General features: G+C 38.4%; 1 protein-coding gene across 3 annotated transcripts; it reads right to left on the reverse strand.

The window, feature by feature from the left end:
* Positions 1-255: 255 nt before the first annotated feature.
* On the reverse strand, positions 256-6,316 carry pde6d (phosphodiesterase 6D, cGMP-specific, rod, delta). 3 transcript variants are annotated; one of them, XM_066665598.1, is made up of 6 exons: positions 6,057-6,316; positions 4,866-5,063; positions 2,352-2,483; positions 1,773-1,898; positions 828-933; positions 256-733 (listed from the first exon to the last, which is right to left on the reverse strand). In XM_066665598.1, the coding sequence occupies exons 3-6, from the start codon at positions 2,431-2,433 to the stop codon at positions 652-654; spliced, it is 396 nt and encodes a 131-aa protein (XP_066521695.1). In that variant the 5' UTR covers positions 2,434-2,483; positions 4,866-5,063; positions 6,057-6,316; the 3' UTR covers positions 256-651. The 3 variants fall into 3 exon arrangements, with proteins under 3 accessions (XP_066521695.1, XP_066521696.1, XP_066521694.1); XM_066665599.1 differs by lacking the exon at positions 6,057-6,316 and having other exon boundaries at positions 4,866-5,065; XM_066665597.1 differs by lacking the exon at positions 4,866-5,063 and having other exon boundaries at positions 262-733; positions 2,352-2,440.
* Between the last annotated feature and the right edge of the window lie 12,383 nt (positions 6,317-18,699).

Raw genomic sequence — 18,699 nt, forward strand, 5'->3', positions numbered from 1 at the left:
GGACATTTCAGAAAAGCTGCTTCAGCTTCATAAACTATGTTCTTATAGAGCTAACATTAACAATTCATGTGCACTTGTCATTCACAAAGTGGAGCATGCTTATTAACATTTCTATATAAAAGACATATCAGGATCAAAGGAAAAAAAGGCATCACTCAAGGATATGAATGTTTTAATTCTTAATTACATAATGCATTTAAACACAGGCTATCATACAGTTGTGCTAAAAAAAACAACAAAAAAAAAAACAACAAACAAACAAACAAAAAAAAAAAAAAAAAAAAAAAAAAAAACATTTCAGCAACCACAAAAACCAGGAGCAATTTTTTAGAAACAGAAGACCAGGAAGCAGTGTACAATGCAGAACAAAATGTGAATAAAAGAGAAGAAAAAAAATGTACAAGTGAAATAATTTACATGGTCAGGTTGTGATGGGCTTTGTTGCTGTTATATACAAGTCTTTATCTGCCATTAGACTGGACTGACCGTTTCACCTGAAATTTGATGTGAGTTGTTCCCTTTAGTGTCAAAGTCACAGTGCCACAGAAATGCTCATTCTGCAGAGTCTCCTCTGGCAATAAGAAAAAAAATGTGCAGGCAAGAGTGCATCCTATTGAATGACAGAATTAAAAAAGGAACAGGCGTCACACATCAGACGTAGAAAAGTCGTACCCGGGAGGTGCTGACATGAAGCTCATCATCAAAGAACTTTGTCTCTATAACAACATTTCCACTGCAAATGGGGAAAAATAGAGGAAATTCATGAAAAAAAAAAACTTCATATAATTAAATCATTTATACATAAATGTGCAATAAAAATATCTTACGTTAAGACATTAGCAGGCATCATCTGTGACTCTGGTGCTGCCTCTATCAAAGACTGCCATGTGTTGGTAGAATTGGGAATCACAAAACCAAATTCAAAGAACCACTCTGGAAAATAAAGGAAGCAAAAACTCACATTTAATGGTTTACTTTTAAATGATTTCATACGTTTACACAGGAGGGGCTTAAAAAAAGTAATAAATGAATTCAACTATTCATATATTTAAGCAAACAAGTGTTAAAATAACAAGCCATTACTCTGTGTTAATGCAATAGTTTTATAAATACTGTTCTACATGTGAGAAACACAAAAAGAAAGCATATACATAGATCAACCATAACATTAAAGTAACCCCCTTATTTCTACACTCTGTCAATTTTATTAACTCCACTGACCATATAAGGTCACTTTTTTTTATAGTTTGGGGCTCCCACTGGACCACCACAGAGCAGGTGATAAGATTGGAGGCCTAATCTCAGTAAAGCAGTGTCATTTAAGTGTTGAAAAACTCTGAGAATGATACACCACCCAAATCAAACCTGCTATTTGGTGGTCCTGTGGGGGTACTCACCACTGAAGCACATGGTGAAATGGGACAAACATATTGTGCAAATCAACAGATGGACTATAATTTGTAATAGTAAAATTAAAAACCACGTGTATATAGTATGTTCATTCATTCATTGTCTGTACCGTTCAGGGTTGCGGTGGATCCAGAGCCTACCGGGAATCACTGGGCGGGAACACACGCTGGAGGAGTTTGCCAGTCCTTCACAGCCCCAACCCCAGATTCCCGCAGTCGTGTGACTACGACACTACCTGCTGCACCATTGTGCCCATATATAGTATGTGGTGCTGATAAAATGTAGAATGAATGCAGAAACAAGGAGGTAGGTTTAACATTATGGTTAACTGGTGTATGAGGAGAAAGAGGGGGATGCCCAACCTTCTAGACACTGGCCCTTGAAAAGAACTTTTTGTTCCAAGCGGAATTTTTCCAGTTTTTCTGAAGAGGAAAAATTAAGTTCTCTGGAAACAGCTTTACACTTTAAGATCTTCTTGGGAACCCGAGCTAGAAGGGACAAAAGTAAATGTACAAAATTGTGCACACACACTTTATACGTCACTATATTATCAACATGGATAATGTTACAATGGAGTAAAACTACCATAGCATCAGGAATGGCAGTGACCCAATTTAAGATTAACAATCTGCTTTGCAGTTCTATTCCTGACAAAATCCTAAATTAAAAGGGAAACTAAAACTTAGATTTTCTAATGTTGGAGGGAGGCTGAGATAAATCTTAAAAACTTTTCTACCCAAGTTTTAATTGTTATGCAATTGTACATAAGTAATGTAACAATAATAGTACTATAACCATAGCATGTCTAAACCCATTCAGTCTGCAGCTAAATGCTACTAATTGCTTAAGTGAAACCTCAGATGAACTACTGTCCTTAGAAAACAGAGCCAACAACTTTGATAAGAGCTGACACTAAGAAAATGTCTAGGGAGTCTTCATACCTTCATGCTCCACACCAGGCACAGAGAGATCTTCAGTACCCTGCCAGAGAACTTTCCCTGTTTCTGCATCCCTCAGGTTCATCCAGTTTCTGAAGGTGGGTTAAGGCAGCTGAACTCCAAGGGGGAAAACATCTTCCACATAAAAAGCATATAATATGTCAACTCTAAAATCAGTGTTGGAATAGTTCAAATGAGGTTTTAACACCAAATCGCTTATAAATTGGGTATGTAAATTTGTAAGTCCAAAAGTAAGTGCAGATAAGTAAATATTCTCACTGCAGTAAATGACAGATATGACTCTATGAAAGGACATTGAAGTAAAACAATGGCCTGGACAACACACTGTGGCCAAAGTCAGTGACATCCAACATCTGACATCTGTCATCTTCAGACCACCCATGTCCCTTCCAGCCCTCTCCTCAACATGCACAGGCTTAGTGGTCTGTCAGCACCAGTCTACAACACAAACCTCACTATAGCAACCACGTATTCTGTTTTTCAAACATCTCTGAAAATAACTAATAGAAAGGTGCTAAATAAATGCAACCTATTAATATTATTACTATTGTTATTCATTTGTTCATTCATTCATTATCTGTAAACGCTTATCCAGTTCAGGGTTGCGGTGGGTCCAGAGCCTACCTGGAATCATTATTATTTATTTCATTTTTTTCTGAAATTTTTCTCATGTAAATGCACAATTTCATCTGTTAAATATTCATGTGAAGTCAACTGAAATATGTTGCGTTTTGAAAATGGCAATGAAAACAACTTTCCAAATACATTCATTTCAAACGGTCATTTTAATTCCGTTCCAAATGGTAGATTATTTCTTTATTTTACCTATTTTTTTTAGACAAATTAAATCCTAAACCTAAACCGGACAAGACAAGACAACCAATTCTGAGGTAAGACAGCACAATCAACTTTGATGATGCTAAACTAAAAACATATGCTTAAGCAGGTCTGCTGCTGATGGACTGGACCATAGCGCTGGAGATTAGTGGTGACAGGTGTCTTCAGGATCACACCTGCTGAGTACACCAGTGATGCACAGGGAGAGTCGCAAGGGAGAGACCCTTTTTACTTGCAAACAATGACACAGTCCTGCTAATTAGTCCCAAGGCTACACTGCTTTCATGGAAGTCACATGCATTTTTTAAAGGTTACCCACTGTTTCAAATCACTGCCGTTTACAATCCATCACTAGCCATGCAGAAGCTTGAGGCAAAGAAGAGCAGTGTCTCTCTAATCATTAAGGAACAATTGTAGACTTACAGATGGCCCTTTAGAATCTGTTACCCACATCAAATGGATTGCAAATTGTTGACAATAAGCACAGCAGAATGTTCTCTTTTTATTTCCAAATGTACAAACACGTACATATGTTTTATGGTAACAGAATAATGCACAAATGCCCTTCAGATACATCTGGGAAAGAAAAAGATCCACGCCTTTTACAGTCTAAGGAATAACCCCATTTTATGGAGCCCTGTGTGTGCTTATATTCTCTTGAGCATTTGTGTTTTGGTGTTGCTCTTAGGGGATGTTACTTTGCACACTGCATTGACTCTTGGGGCACCTAGTTGGAAAGTCACAGATACAAAGCACTATAATACCAAACAAACAGATCCTCTTGCCTATTCTGACTAAACGGTTCAATTTGTACAGCTAGTACAAGAGTGGGGTAATGAGAATAGGCTGTAAGGACTTTCTGAAATATGCTATATATTTAGGTGCACTGGGCTCTGTGATTTATTGATTTAACAGCAGTTTCAACCACACAGAAATTAAAATGATACTTCTTTCTAATAATAATTCCAGTTATTATAATGTTTAAGTGTTTTTGTTTTAGATTAGCAAGTATGTACACAAAAAAATTAATAATAATCTTAACTTAATAATCTGAATCAGTCCAAATTTAGCACATTGGTGCAGGGCTAATTCATTTCATTTCCTCAGCAGGACACAAACACAATTTAGAAAAATAAAATAGAGTAACCATGCAAATTTAATGGGAGTGTTCAGAAATACGTATTCAGAAATGTTTCTCAGAAAAATAGGGTAATTCATATTAACAGAGCTACACTTTCGATTCAAAAGTAATAAGCATTTTTCCTGGTCTGAACGTATTAGCCTGAAATTGAAGTTCAGCTGTTTTCATTATCAAGTCATAAGGTGCACAAATTGGAGTTTAACTGGCCCTACTTACAATACCTTAAAGAAAGGTAAATGTTCATAAGATTCAAAGCCATCACAGTAACAAGACGTCGAGAAACACTCAGCACACTCAGGGATACGAGGAACATAAGGCAAATCCCTGTCCTTGCAAACGAAGGATTTAAGAATTACCAGCCTGTAAGATACACCCTCACCCTCCTGAAGAAGGTCATACACATAGTATACTCTTACTTGTGACATGACGAGAATACACAATAACACACAATGCTGTATCAGGAAAGCCAGACAAGGCAAGAGTGCTGTCTATAAACATGTTAAATGGATCCAACCCACCTTTCGTGACAGCTACAGTGTGGCACTAGTGCAGGTGTGATTAGTCTTGTCGGAATTACCGAGCCAATTTTAGGAGCAGCAGGCAATGTTATGTAAATCAAGCAGCAGGAACAAACTCAGTGGTGATTTCACAAGGATAATGTGGTTTGATTCCAAGAAGCAGGCATCATAGGCATCTAGACATCAACTTCCTAGGGTCTGGTGAAATATGATCTGCTAAAAAAAAATAATAATAAATCCTGGATTTATTGCTATAACGAAAGCTAATTCTACCGAAACATTGGATTTATGAGTAGTAATAAAACAAAGGGCCAGCTTCTACACTGATAATAAACTTTAGCAAGTAGTTGTATATAAAACAAACAAAAGCAATTATAACATCATTTATCAACTTCCTGGAAAATTATTTGAGCTCTACAAATTAAAATTATCCTGTAATAAATAATAACAAACCAGTTTTACTTCATTATAAATATGTTGTTTACTGTAGTTTAGAAAAATATAAAACTCTCAGCCAGTGCACAAAACTCACAGAGTTAACTGAGGTAGATATCAGGCCAGTGTTAAGCTGTAACCAGTTCATTCTGGGCAACTACAGCCAACCACCCACCAAACGCTGTGCTACTACTGTGCTAATGTAATAAAAATAATGTTTTAAAAATAAACTAAAATAAATATAAAATAAAACCAGAACATCTACTGGGCAATTATGATGGGGAAATGTTTGTAAACCGATTTATAATAAGAGGGGCTTATATCTATGAAATTAGGTTTACAAAATAAAAGTTCTACAGTTTACACAGTACAAACAAGTATAAACAAATGTAAATAAAATAAGCAATATATAGGTTGCAAATTAAACAGTTAATTAAACAGTTTTATTGCAACATATATTATTACAAACTACATGAATAAAAATGGGAATTAAAGTAGTCTGTTAAATATACAAATAATTAGTTTGCTATACACTACGATTAACAGTTCTAACAGCTACAGACTGTAATTAGCTGCGCTGCTAGCGTTGCTGTGCTAATCCTGATCCTCGGGCGCTGAAGACGGAGAGCTATCTCCCCTCAGACAGAGCACTACTAGTTTATAGAAGGCATGAGATATGCTGTGTACCTGTAAATGACTGTAAGCTACGACTCGGTCACTGAGCACTCAACTTAAAGGCCCAAGTTTAAAGGATACAATTTAAAGCCCTTGAGGATCTCCTTCGCTCTGTCTTCATCCGAAGACATGGTTTCGAACACGGTCGGTCCGCTTTAGATATCGAGGAGTCAAACCCGCACAAAGAGCTCACACAGCACCTCACAGAGACACTGCCCTGCAGCAGACTTCACCGGTGGAGCGTAGAATTATGAGGAAGAATAAACGCAGTCCGTGGACAGCAGCGCTGCCTTTAATCTGCACAGATTCACCTCAGCTCCGTCCCTCCAGCCGACTGTAAATAGATTTTAGCAGATATTGATTGACAGTAAAATCGTCCTATAACCGCGCGCCTTTCCGATGAACCTATACAGACGGACCAATCACAGTGGAGAGATTGGGACGGGGGTGGGGCTTGGTTAGTTGTCAACGGACGCGTCACCGATGGCAACTAGAACGGTCCTTTGGATGCGAACTACGGCGACTCGAATGGGACAAACCGTGCTTTTCTTCCCGCCAGAGTTCAGTACAAAAAGGTCTGCTATGTCTGGAGACTGACGCTGTTCTTTTAGGAAACGGAGTCTAGCTGCATTTCGGGCGTTTTTCCATTGGGCTGTGCCAAACATGACCGTAGCCAAGTCCAATTTTTTTTCTGGATTTCTCTTTTGTCTTTCTATGCTGATTTGTGTGTTCAATTTATGGCTTAAGTTGTTTCGATAATTATGTAATTTTATTAAAAAAAAGACTTCATAAAAATTCTAAGTATCTAGAAGAAATTCTATATATAAATTTATATATATATATTGCATTCACAGGGATAAAGGGACACTATGTAAGATTTAGCATTTTTGCTTGTGTGCTCCCCCTACAGTTTCAGGTCATATATACAGCAATGTCCTGAACTCAAGAGGGTGGGAGGGTACGTTTTCCTCACTGTTCTAAATATTAACATAGTGCAGTTAATGCAGTCCTGAGCCTGGAGTTACTACTGGATATAATAATCTGGAGTTTAAGGGCTTAAACAGCTATGCGAAGCTAAAGCTAGCGCTAGGTTTATAAACAAAACTCATTTTGAAACACTTTTTTCCCCATCCTATACATTTAAACCACACGAACAAGTGTACAGCATGTCACTAAAACATCTACCTACTAGTGAAATGCTTATATTTGCTGTATACTACCAAGCTTGATTTCTCTGTTCCACCTTAAATAGGTGAATATGCAAGGCTTTTCAAACAGTTTTTATTCCTTAATTTGTTACACACACACACACCACATAGAAACACAAACGAATCTGCATCCAAATCTTTAAAACAAACAAATAATGGTATTTACACCTTTCAGTCATGTTGTTATTCATCTTCTTTGTATAAAGCACACAAAACAGTCCTGTCACCTTTAAAACATCACTATGCCACACTTTCTTTATTTAAAACACACAACCTATGGCCTTTAATCATTTTAATCTATACATAGGCATTCATTCATTCATTATCTGAAACCGCTTATCCAATTCAGGGTCGCGGTTATACATAGGCATCTGTGCTTCTATATTTTTTTTATATTATTATTTGCTTTTACCTGTTCAGTAGAAAATTAGCCAGCTCTGGCTCTGTTCTGTAGTGTTCCTGGTTGTTGCTGGTGTGTTTGAAAACTGCCACCACTTTTCAAACACAAGGACAATATTTCCTCTCATTTTACAGCGTCTCTGGTCATGGACATTTTTAGAAAGGTAATGGGGCTTTTCGGGTCCAGTAAAATATAACAATAACTATGTTCAGTTAGTCATTTCATGGCTGCAAGATACTGTAGACCAGGCAATGCAGTGGACTGTAAAATGATTGGACAGAGGGTGGGATCATGTGAGATCCGCACCGGACTGGGCACTTCTCAAAGAGAATATACTGCTTTATACTGCTTTACTGCTTTGACTGTTTCCTTAATCTATGATCACATACCCTGGACATTTCATGACAAAGTACAGTAAATATCCTACAGATTGCTCCTTTAACAACATTCAGACAGGGTGTGACAAGTGATATAGAACCTGATAAATGAGAAAAGAGTAAGGTGTTGGGCCAGAAATTAGAAGGTCTTGGCAAGACTCAAGATCATGGTGTTGGAGAGCAGTTATACTGCACGGCAGCTACTATAACATCTGTAGTTGTGGGCAGACTTTTCTCACTGTAAAAGCTCAGATATGATGCTCTCAGACACCTGAGAAAATGTGCTTATCTGTTTATTTATTTATTTTATTATCTCTCCCTTGTTTGTTTGTCTGTTTGTAATTCTTTCACTCATTCTTTGGTACACATTAAAATATGCAAAATATTTACCCTGCTCATTCACTTAAGATTTCTTAATTTCTCACTCATCATTACGATAATAATAATAATCTGGTGGCCCAGAAAATCAAAAGAGAGCAGCATTTGGGTGGCAAACAAAAGAGAAACATTAAGGGAAAATATAAATAAACAACAAAAAAAGAGTATTTAAATATAATGTTTCAATGTAAAATTTTTTGCTTGCAAAATGCTGTTATACTGACCCTGCACCATCGTAATATAATAACAGGATAAGTGGGAAATGAAAGGAAATTTAAGAACAGTGCCCTCCAGTAGAAATGTAAAAAAAAAAATCTTAATGGCTCATTGAAACTACAGCCATAAAAGCATCAGCTAGGGACACTTTGCACAGCACTTGGTGGGAGATAGAAGCCTGAATCCTCGAGGCTTATAAACAGCTGTCTCTGTACTGGATAGTGTAGGTGAAGAGAGTGTAGACACAAAGTACCTGTCACTTGGAATTGTGCTATTTCTAACTTGCTTTTGTCATTTAAATCAGAACTAAATCAGTCCTCTACAGGTGTTATTAAATTAACGTCTTTGCTTGGCTAGATGCTGACACATCACAGTCTTTTATATTCAAACGCTCTCTTATTGGATCATAAAAGACACGAGATGTGCTACTTAAAATAACAACATTTCTTTGTACTTATTATAATAATAAAAGTAGGTCAGCGGATCTTTTATGCTGATATGCTGTAATGTGTTTGATTGACTTTACTAAGTATGCTGTTTCTTGGTGTGTGGAAATATTTGAAACTGAATCCTGCAACCGTCGTAAGGACATGTAATGGCGTAGTATGTCCACTAGGTTGCGCTATATCACAAAGAAAAAAACACATTTCTTAGAACGCTGGATCTTGTAGAAACCGCCCTGCTGCAGAGTGCATGCTGATGGAAGGATGTGGCTATCATTATCTTATTCTTAATGGTATATGAAGGGCAAAAATTAGCACTTGCTTTGAGAATTATACACGAGATGGCAAGTGAGCTCATACTAGATTTCCCATAGCACAACAACAGGTACAAATGAGTAAATTAATAATTTAAATGTAAATGATGATATTGAGTTAATGAATGTCCATTCTGATAAGCTACACATTCTGTTACACACTACTTTCTCAGCATTTCGTGCCCAAAGTTACTATTTCTTTATGTTCAGCTAAAAGCTGAAACAAATGGCACCACAATAATAACACCATAACAATGAACTAATCAACAAACACAAAGCTAAGAACTTTTCTTTAAGCTTGTTCTCATCATCGATTTTAATCTGTTTTCTGGCATCCGATACAATCTTTTTGAAACATGTTCCTCCCTCACTCAGGCATCTTAGAGAGCATAATGGTACAATTACAAATCCGAGGTTGTTTGCGAGACAGGCGACGGCTTAGTCATTGGTAGTGCTTTTGCATTTTAATTAAACAATGTAACCTGAGTTTCTTGAGAAGATAATCTGACTGCAGAGGTCAATAGAATCTGTTGAAGGTGTCTGCACTGATCAATGAAGGAGGACTTATTGTAATAAAGGCTTATCCTGTGCCAGCTTTACGACACAAGCTTGATTACTGTTGTCCGAAGCGTAGCATACCTTTATACATTTCAGCTATAAAAGCCTGTAGCTCTTTCAAAGCTCATATTGATTTCCTCACAATCTCTTTGATCAGTCCCTGCCTTTAAAGAACTGCCGAATTAACCCTGATGTCACGTGAATGAGGGATTTAACACTGCTGGAGAAAAGTCATCATGCTACAAACCACTACTGCTTTGAAGATAGTCGATTATAATATTTTTGTTTTTTTTATTATAATTTAAATATAAATAATTAATATAACTAAGACTATGTTGCATATGTAGGTCTGATTGTCTGCAGAGTATAAAAATAAGGGAAATTTATTAATGTTTATCACTTAATTTTGGCACCAAAATGTGGAAGAAAGTTTCATGGGACCTAGTCTGTGTTCCTGTATAAAGTTTTTGTTATTTTTAATTTAGTCATACGTCTTCTGACATACTTGTATCTGAAAAAAAAAGTAAATATCAAATTTTATCTTAAAATACTATATTTCCTATTCTGAAAATCCATGCATTATGTGTGCTCAAACATTTGACTGGCAGTGTACATGTACTCCGATTAAGTCTTTGTTAGAAAACATATTCCTGGTAAAATGTGAGATTCTTGGGTTAATAGGCAGAAACAAAAATTGGGTTAAAAAAATGTAATGTCATATTCAGTATATTGAACAGAAGTGTTGCAGACAGGTGTCAGCTCTGTACTGGACATATTTCCAACACTGAAGGATGTAGAGTGAGAGAATATGTGAATTAAATTGTATGTTGATAGTTTCTAAAGTGAACAATTAAATAACTCCTTGAGATGACCCTAGTAAGTAGAGTACACAGAGTGAGTGTATATGTGTCCATGTAAAACTCTTTTGGAATTTTTTTTTTTTTGTTGTTTTTTAGGGAGAAGTTCAAATAAAGCCAGTAAGAGACAGAGTCTTAATCTCTGTTCCCAGTTTTGTACAAGAAAGAGGCTGCATGCATTATTTACTTGTATTGGGACTGAATGATCTATTTTAGTCGACTATTTAAAAAACAACTTTGTTATAGATTTTTTTTACACCCTTGAGCAGGTGTGGAGAAACTTCAGCCCAGGTGCCACTTATGACCCTGTGTATTTTGACCTCCAGGTAGTTCCTGTATCTTTATTTGCTCTAAGGTTGGGTGTTCTCCAAAAGCCATTGCTTGTTATGCAAATAAAGTTAGTGTTTTCAAAGGATCCAGTCTGCTGCATTAACCATGATGCATTTTCATCCAAGAGCTGTGTCTCTGGCATCAATAAGGTGTAGTTTGCAAAAAATCACTAAGGGAATGAAAATTAATAATGAGTGTCATATCTTTCAAGAGAAATGCACAACAGATTTCTTTTCTTATTGAAGTGAAGGGATGCCAGTATGCCCCATTTGTGGAATATTCTGAAGCAGAACAGTGCAAATGTTGATATGAAGAGCTTTTAAGGTTTTACTTCATGCATTACATGCAATACTTTTCCTTTTAAATTAATATTTCACTGTGAATTACATCATTGTAAGTATATAACCCAGCTGAATTAAACCAGTTAAACTGCTTGTGACCAGCAGAGGTCTTTTTGTAGGGTGCACTTTTACACTGTATGGCAATGCAAAATGTTGCTATATGTTAAAGCTGCTTGATGTCTGTAGAGTTATGCTGTGTGGTGTGTTTTCCAACATGTGGGCAGGACAGCTGCGAGACAGAACAGCAAAGGACCTTACATAAAACACACGCTGTAGCCCTTCACAAACACATTTGATGCCGTTTTGTGATGTCAGCACAGCATCTGTGTGACTCATTTCCAAGAAACCATAAAATCAGAGCTTCAGACAAAAATCCCATCAACGATCCCTGGTAAATTAAAAGGATTTGCGCCCAGCGGTAGCAGCCTGCAATGTAATTCATTTTTCATTATAATAAACATTATCACACTGTGTATTAGATCAGAAGAAACTTTACAGGCAAAAAAAAAAGAAAAGAAAAAAGGGGGCAGTTTGGAGAGCTGAAAAAATGGTTAGTGTGCTTTATATGACTGGCCAAAACTCTTTCTTATTTTTACCCCTACCCCACATTTTTCAGTGTCACGTTGTCCCTTGGAAATGAGTTACGAGGTGTAGTGGTTAAAACCTTACTCTGTGAAATGGAACAGTCCATTCAAGAGCCTGATACATCATTAGAAACCCAAATAAAAAAGAAATTAGCTTTATTACAGGCAGCTCTGCACCGGTCTGCAGTGATGAGATGGAGCACGGCTGGACAGAAAAATTTAGCATAGATAGAGTATGATATGCCTTCAGACGGGCTCAGCAATAATATACTATTACCCACCCCTAACTCTTCTGTGACAGGAAGCTGAATACTGCTTTTTGTGCAGCTTTTTGTTTGAAACTTGCAGGTCCACCTTGATTATTGCTGTGGCCTCAGTCACTAGAATGTAATTGCTTCAGCATTTAATGTGGAACTGGAAATTTTCCAGTCATCTTCTGAGATTTCAGCATGCCACTAGCAAGATTTTATGCTTTTATGATGGGTCATATACATTTAAATCATATCAAACTAAGATAATATTACGTTTATCACAGTTTTTAAAGTATAACATATTCACACTTGTAGGTTTGGTCACACCAGTAATTCACAAGACATTAATAACACTTTGCTTAAAGTGTGCCTCTGAAAAATCTCCATGCAGCTCTAACACTTTGCCCTGCCCCTCCATCCCAATAAGACTTTAAACACCCAACCCATGGTCAATATTAAGCGGTGGGGCTGAGTGGTAGGGGCATGGTGTGGAATGGGATTGGACATAATATTTGAAGAACTTTTCAAGTTCAAGAAGTTTATTGTCATTTCAGCAGTATACAGTATTTATAGTACACAGTGAAATGAAATAACGTTCCTCCAGGACCAAGGTGCTACATAAAACAACATTAAAGTGCAAAAGACATAAAGCATAAAACAATACACAACATTAAAGTGCAACTAGTGCAAAGCTGGTGCAAACAAAACAGTGCACACACATTAAAGTGGAGAAGACATGGCTAAGGAAATACAAAACAATATACATACAATACAATAAGATAATACAAGACAATACAAAAACCATAAGTACGGGCTGAGGGAGAGAGACACTGCAACTTAAAGTGTATTTGTGCTGTAAATGGTAACTGGATGTAACCATGATGTAAACAGGATATGTGTAAACAGTACACTCATTTTCAGTATATCAACTGACAAACAATTAGAAGCCAGAGTATTTTTAGATTCCCTCCAGTGAAAATCAAGTGTTTAACCTTGATAACATGCAGTGTAGTTTAGTGTTTTTTTTAATGCTTGAAGAAGTATTACAGTTAACATTAAAGATGAGTATGTCTGTAGTGTTCCAAAGACTGTCTCAAATGGCAAATTCAGATAGCCGGGATTTTTTATTACAAACCTAGAAGCCAATACCATCAACTTGTGGAGTAGGAGGCACAGCTACAGACAAGCTACAGTAGGGTAAGCAGAGATGGATATAGGGAATAACTGCATAGATCTGTGTGGACGTAATGAAAGTGAAGGTGAAAAGGTACATCCAAGCCACAGCTGATGATCAGAAGATTTTAGTTTTTTTTTCTTTCCAATGACCAGAGGGGGACATTATACACTGTTCTCTTAGTACTTGCATTCACTTTTCATCTTTGTAACATAATGATAAAAAATTTTTAGGAATAATTTTGCATTGCAACACCCTGCATAGAACTCTTCAGCAAAAATGGGTTTTTAAAAGTATACTTTGATCCAAAACCATGTCAAAACTATCTTTAAACATTGTTGAAGGCATCAGACAATGCAGTCTTAATTATATTTTGTTTAAAGGTTTTCTGCAAGGGAGCTTTTAGAGACATTTAACTTCTTGTACATCTGGTTCCTGTCACTCCTGCTGTAAAACCCTGACTTAGTAATGAAGCAATTTACTGCAAAACCACTCCGAATGACTGTCTGCATCTTAAATATTAATAATGGCAATGTTGTGAAAGTTCACTGGTACCTACATTTAAAATAAAGTCAATCGCATGTTATGTGGGATGTTGGGATGTATCTTTCAATGTCATTCTGTGTGGATATCCAGTGAATGGCGAGGGGATTTACTGCACATCAGCAGCACTATCTGCACTCATGCCAGCATTAGGTCAGCATTACACTTTGCCTCTGTTAAAAGCTAAAAGCACAGCTATCTTTTTTTTGTCTGTCTGGACTAATTTAGACCAAGTCTGCAAAAGTTTGTCATATGTCATCCAAACTTCTGCACTAACCAAAAATGGCCTAAATGCCCTTTTATCATTGAAATCTCTCTGTTCTGGGCAGATATGATTCCAGAATTACCTCTAATGTTATTCGGAAATGGAGCTGAACAGGTAATAGTGTGTGTATGTGTGCACCCGTGTGTGTAGGTGTGTGCGTACTGCTGTGTGTGTGAGTGTGAGAGTGTGTGAATATGGCAGGCAATGCCTAAATGGAAGTGAGTAAGAAAGTGGGAAATTAAGTAAAGCTCATTAAAACTGGGTGTTGCAGCTGGAAGATAAGCAGACTGTGACGGCTCTATTAGACAGCTCGTTACCTGGAGTTATTGAGCAGCAAAGACTAATCATATTGACTGCAGCTACATTCTAAAAGAGAAGACAGATGGGTCTCTGTGCAGAAAGTCGAAAACCAGCTGCAAAACATATTTACTTGAAAAAGTAGAGAAACCATTAAGTCATTAGACATGGCACAATTGTTCACATCTAATTTATTTCCACTGTTTCCATTTTCATTTTAGATTGTACAGTCAAAACACACAACATGCAAACTTGATATTGTACCAATCTGTAGATTTGACCTAGCATTTCCACTATTGCTAGAATTTTCCTACATGAGGCACTATCTGAGTTCACTGATGTGGAGTTCTGTTGTTAGCAAGAACAGCAAGAATCAGCTAATGCTGGGCGCAGAAATCGAAAATAATAACCATGACTTATGAAGCCACTTGGAGAGAACTGTTCTCACTGGTAATAAGCTTTATTAACCCATTTTCACAGTAGCCATAAAATGCAATTTCAGGACAGTTTGAAGTTCCTCTTTTCAATTGAAATATGTGTGATTTACAAAATCAGAAGCAAACTGGATTTAGCTGAGAAACTTAAAAAAATAAAAGTCAGACTTTTTAAAATTTATAAAAGCTGTCCGGATAGCTGCAGTTACTTAAAACCACTAATGGAATGGCCAAGGATATCTGCACAATGTTGCTATACATGGTCTCTCTGATCTCTTTCTATGTCCTTTAAAGGGGACAAATGAAAAATCACTTTCAAAGCCTCTTGCAGACCACCCATTGACCTCAGGGAATTGTGTTAAGTTGGAAAAAGTGTATAGTATGTACAGTGTATAGTATGTGATATTTAAAATGATCACGCAACTCAAAGTAAACCTTAAAGGAAAGAGTGGTTCAGCTCTAAGTTTTATACACCTTGCCAGCTATTCATTATGAGTTTACACACAGGACAGTCACTTACTGAAGATATATATTATATAGATATTTTTATTGCTGACCACAGTGTAATTGGTCACAAGCAGAGCTTAACACTTCCCTAAGTAATCTGGGCTCTTTCGCAATTGCATGAGAGATTAAGTGAACATAAGGCATATACAAAAGAAAGGGGAAACTTTAGTAGGTGTCTGTGGATCTCCACAAAATACATAACAACAAACAACACAGTGCTTGCTGGAGAAGTTTCAGTGAGACCAATTGAGTTGTTGAGGTGATTTAGAAGCACACTCTGCTCTTGTACTTAAATCCAAAAGAACAAAGACTGTGAATGTTGTTCTGGGCAATGTTCTTTGTTCACATGGGAATAATTCTGACATGTTAGCAAAACTGGAGGGATAGAGAGAGAGAGAGAGAGAGAGAGAGAGAGAGAGAGAGAGAGAGAGAGAGAGAGAGGCTACAGATAATAAATGTGTATGTAATTAACTCTAAAAACATCTTGATTGGGTTTAAGTGTGGTAAATTTCCCCCTGGAGTATTTTGAATTGAATTGTTCTTGATAAGCCGTACAAGCCTCAAAACAAAGGGGTGTCATCTACTACAGCTGCAAATTACTTTTCTAAATGAATCTATACGGATGATGGTCCAATGGGCAATGTGATGAATCATAAGTATAATGATAACTCAGAATCTACATTTTATAGAACCAGATATTAAGGAGCTGCAAGTAACCTCAGAAGAGTTTAGATCAAACTTTTCTGGAGCCTGCTTTACTCTTAAATGTGTGCACTCTGAATTATATTGATAAGACCAGCATTTGGCAGTCAGCTGTCACTAATTAGAAAAGAAAGCTTCCCTCAGTAAAACAGACACATTGATTTTTCTCCAGAACTATTTTTGTCCATCTCCCTCATGCAAATCCCTGCCTGAGCGAGTGTTATAATTATTTCTTCTTCTTTTTTTTAAACACCAGCAGTTCCTCTGATCCCATTATAATAGCCCTGATCCCACCAATCTTGTTTTCTTTCCTTTATCCCGTGTGTCATTTTTAGATCAGTTTAGTTTCCTGAGATTCTTTTCACATACCAGGGTGATTATAATGGACCTGGCTAACATTCACACGCTGAAGTATCCCTTGCTTAGCATCTCTCTCACTCACTCTCTTTATATATATACACACACACACACAAATACACACACGCCTTCATACACACTTGCTCTTCTCACATTTATTATTTAACTGTAGCTTGTCCCCCACAGTTAGTGTGTCCAAATAAATGGGAAGAATTTGGAACATTGTTGTAAAGAGCCTTACTGATAAGATAATGATTTTGTGTGATTAGCTCTGTACCTCTGTATTCCAAATACACTCCAGCTTATACCAAAAGTGTTAGAGGGGGTCCATCAATCCAGAGAACAGTTACACTGTTCTGTAACCCAGTGCTGGGAGTCTCTGTACCCTTGCATCTGATGCTAACATTGGGCTATGTAAACTAAAGCTCCGAGTGTTCCATCCTATAAGCAATGCGAAAAATCCTTAACTTAAATATTCAGATACAGAAACCTTTATGGACACTGGTCAGCTCAGGCCTCTGAAAATATCTCAGGTCCTTAGGTGCTTAGAAATAGCAAACATTTTGCTAAAAGATATTCATGCACAGAAAAAGGTCATAGATAATGAAAATGAATGTCTTTCCTATGACCTTGAATACTACAAACAAACAAACAAACAAACAAACAACAATAATAATAACTAATAATAATTGCTGTTCCCACCTTGTGCCCAGTGATCCCGGGTAGACTCTGGACCCACCATTTCGATGATCGACTTTATAGTTGTATCATCTGACCTGCGGCCATATGTTCGGGACACTCGGGTGAAGAGAGGTGCTGAGCTGTCAACTGATCACCACCTTGTGGTGAGTTGGATCAGATGGCGGGGGAGGATGCCGGACAGACCTGGCAGGCCCAAACGTGTGCTGAGGGTTTGCTGGGAACGTTTGGCAGAGGAACCTGTCAGAAAGATCTTCAACTCCCACATCCGGCAGAGCTTCGACTGCATCCCGGGGGAGGCTGGTGACATTGAGTCCGATTGGGCCATATTCCGGACCTCCATTGTTGAGGCGGCTGAACGGAGCTGTGGCTGCAAGGTTGTCGGTGCCTGTTGGGGTGGCAATCCCCGCACTCGGTGGTGGACACCCCGGGTGAGGGGGGCTGTCAAGCTGAAGAAAGAGTCCTACCGAGCCTGGTTGGCTCAGGGGACTCCGGAGGCAGCCGACAGGTACCGAGGAGCCAAGCGGTTCGCGGCCTCAGCAGTTGCTGAGGCAAAAACTCGGGTGTGGGAGGAGTTCGGTGAGAACATGGAAAATGACTTTCGGTCGGCTCCGAGAAGTTTCTGGCAAACCGCCAGGCGACTCAGGAGGGGAAAGCAGTTTTCCACCAACACTGTATATGGTGGGGGTGGGGAACTGTTGACCTCGACAGGGGACGTCACCAGACGGTGGAAGGAATACTTCGAGGATCTTCTCAATCCCACCATGATGAGGATGAGGTTCACCCCGGGTTCCTCAAGGCTCTGGATGTTGTGGGGCTGTCTTGGTTGACACGTCTTTGCAACATTGCGTGGACATCGGGGGCAGTGCCTCTGGACTGGCAGACTGGGGTGGTGGTTCCCCTTTTTAAAAAGGGGGATCGGAGGGTGTGTTCCAACTATAGGGGGATCACACTCCTCAGCCTCCCCGGTAAGGTCTATGCGGGGATACTGGAGAAGAGAGTCCGACTGATAGTTGAACCTCGGATCCAGGAGGAACAATGCGGATTCCGCCCCGGTCGTGGAACACAGGACCAGCTCTTTACCCTTGCTAGGATCCTGGAGGGTGCATGGGAGTTTGCTCAACCAGTCTACATGTGTTTTGTGGATCTGGAGAAGGCATTCGACCGTGTCCCTCGAGGTATTCTGTGGAGGGTGCTCAGGGAGTATGGGATACTGGGCTCTTTGTTACGAGCTATCTAGTCCCTGTACAAACAGAGCAGGAGTCTGGTTCATATGGCTGGCAGTAAGTCCGACTGGTTTCCAGTCGGAGTTGGACTCCGTCAGGGCTGCCCGTTGTCACCGGTTCTGTTCATAATTTTTATGGACAGAATTTCTCGGCGTAGCCAAGTGGCGGAGGGTGTCCGGTTTGGTGGTCTCAGGATTCCATGTCTGCTTTTTGCAGATGATGTGGTCTTGTTGGCTTCATCGAGCCGGGACCTCCTCTTGCTG

The sequence above is a fragment of the Hoplias malabaricus genome, chromosome 3, assembly GCF_029633855.1.
Source record: "Hoplias malabaricus isolate fHopMal1 chromosome 3, fHopMal1.hap1, whole genome shotgun sequence".
NCBI lineage: Eukaryota > Metazoa > Chordata > Actinopteri > Characiformes > Erythrinidae > Hoplias > Hoplias malabaricus.

Bases quoted from the DNA above. Each gene is read 5' to 3' on its own strand.
- pde6d (XM_066665597.1), bottom strand. From the start codon at position 6,106: ATGTCTTCGGATGAAGACAGAGCGAAGGAGATCCTCAAGGGCTTTAAA. The intron at 1,899-2,351 runs GTATGAAGACTC...TGTCCCTTCTAG, and splicing joins GCCTGGTGTGGAGCATGAAG to CTCGGGTTCCCAAGAAGATC. The intron at 734-827 runs GTAAGATATTTT...CCCCATTTGCAG, and splicing joins ATGCCTGCTAATGTCTTAAC to TGGAAATGTTGTTATAGAGA.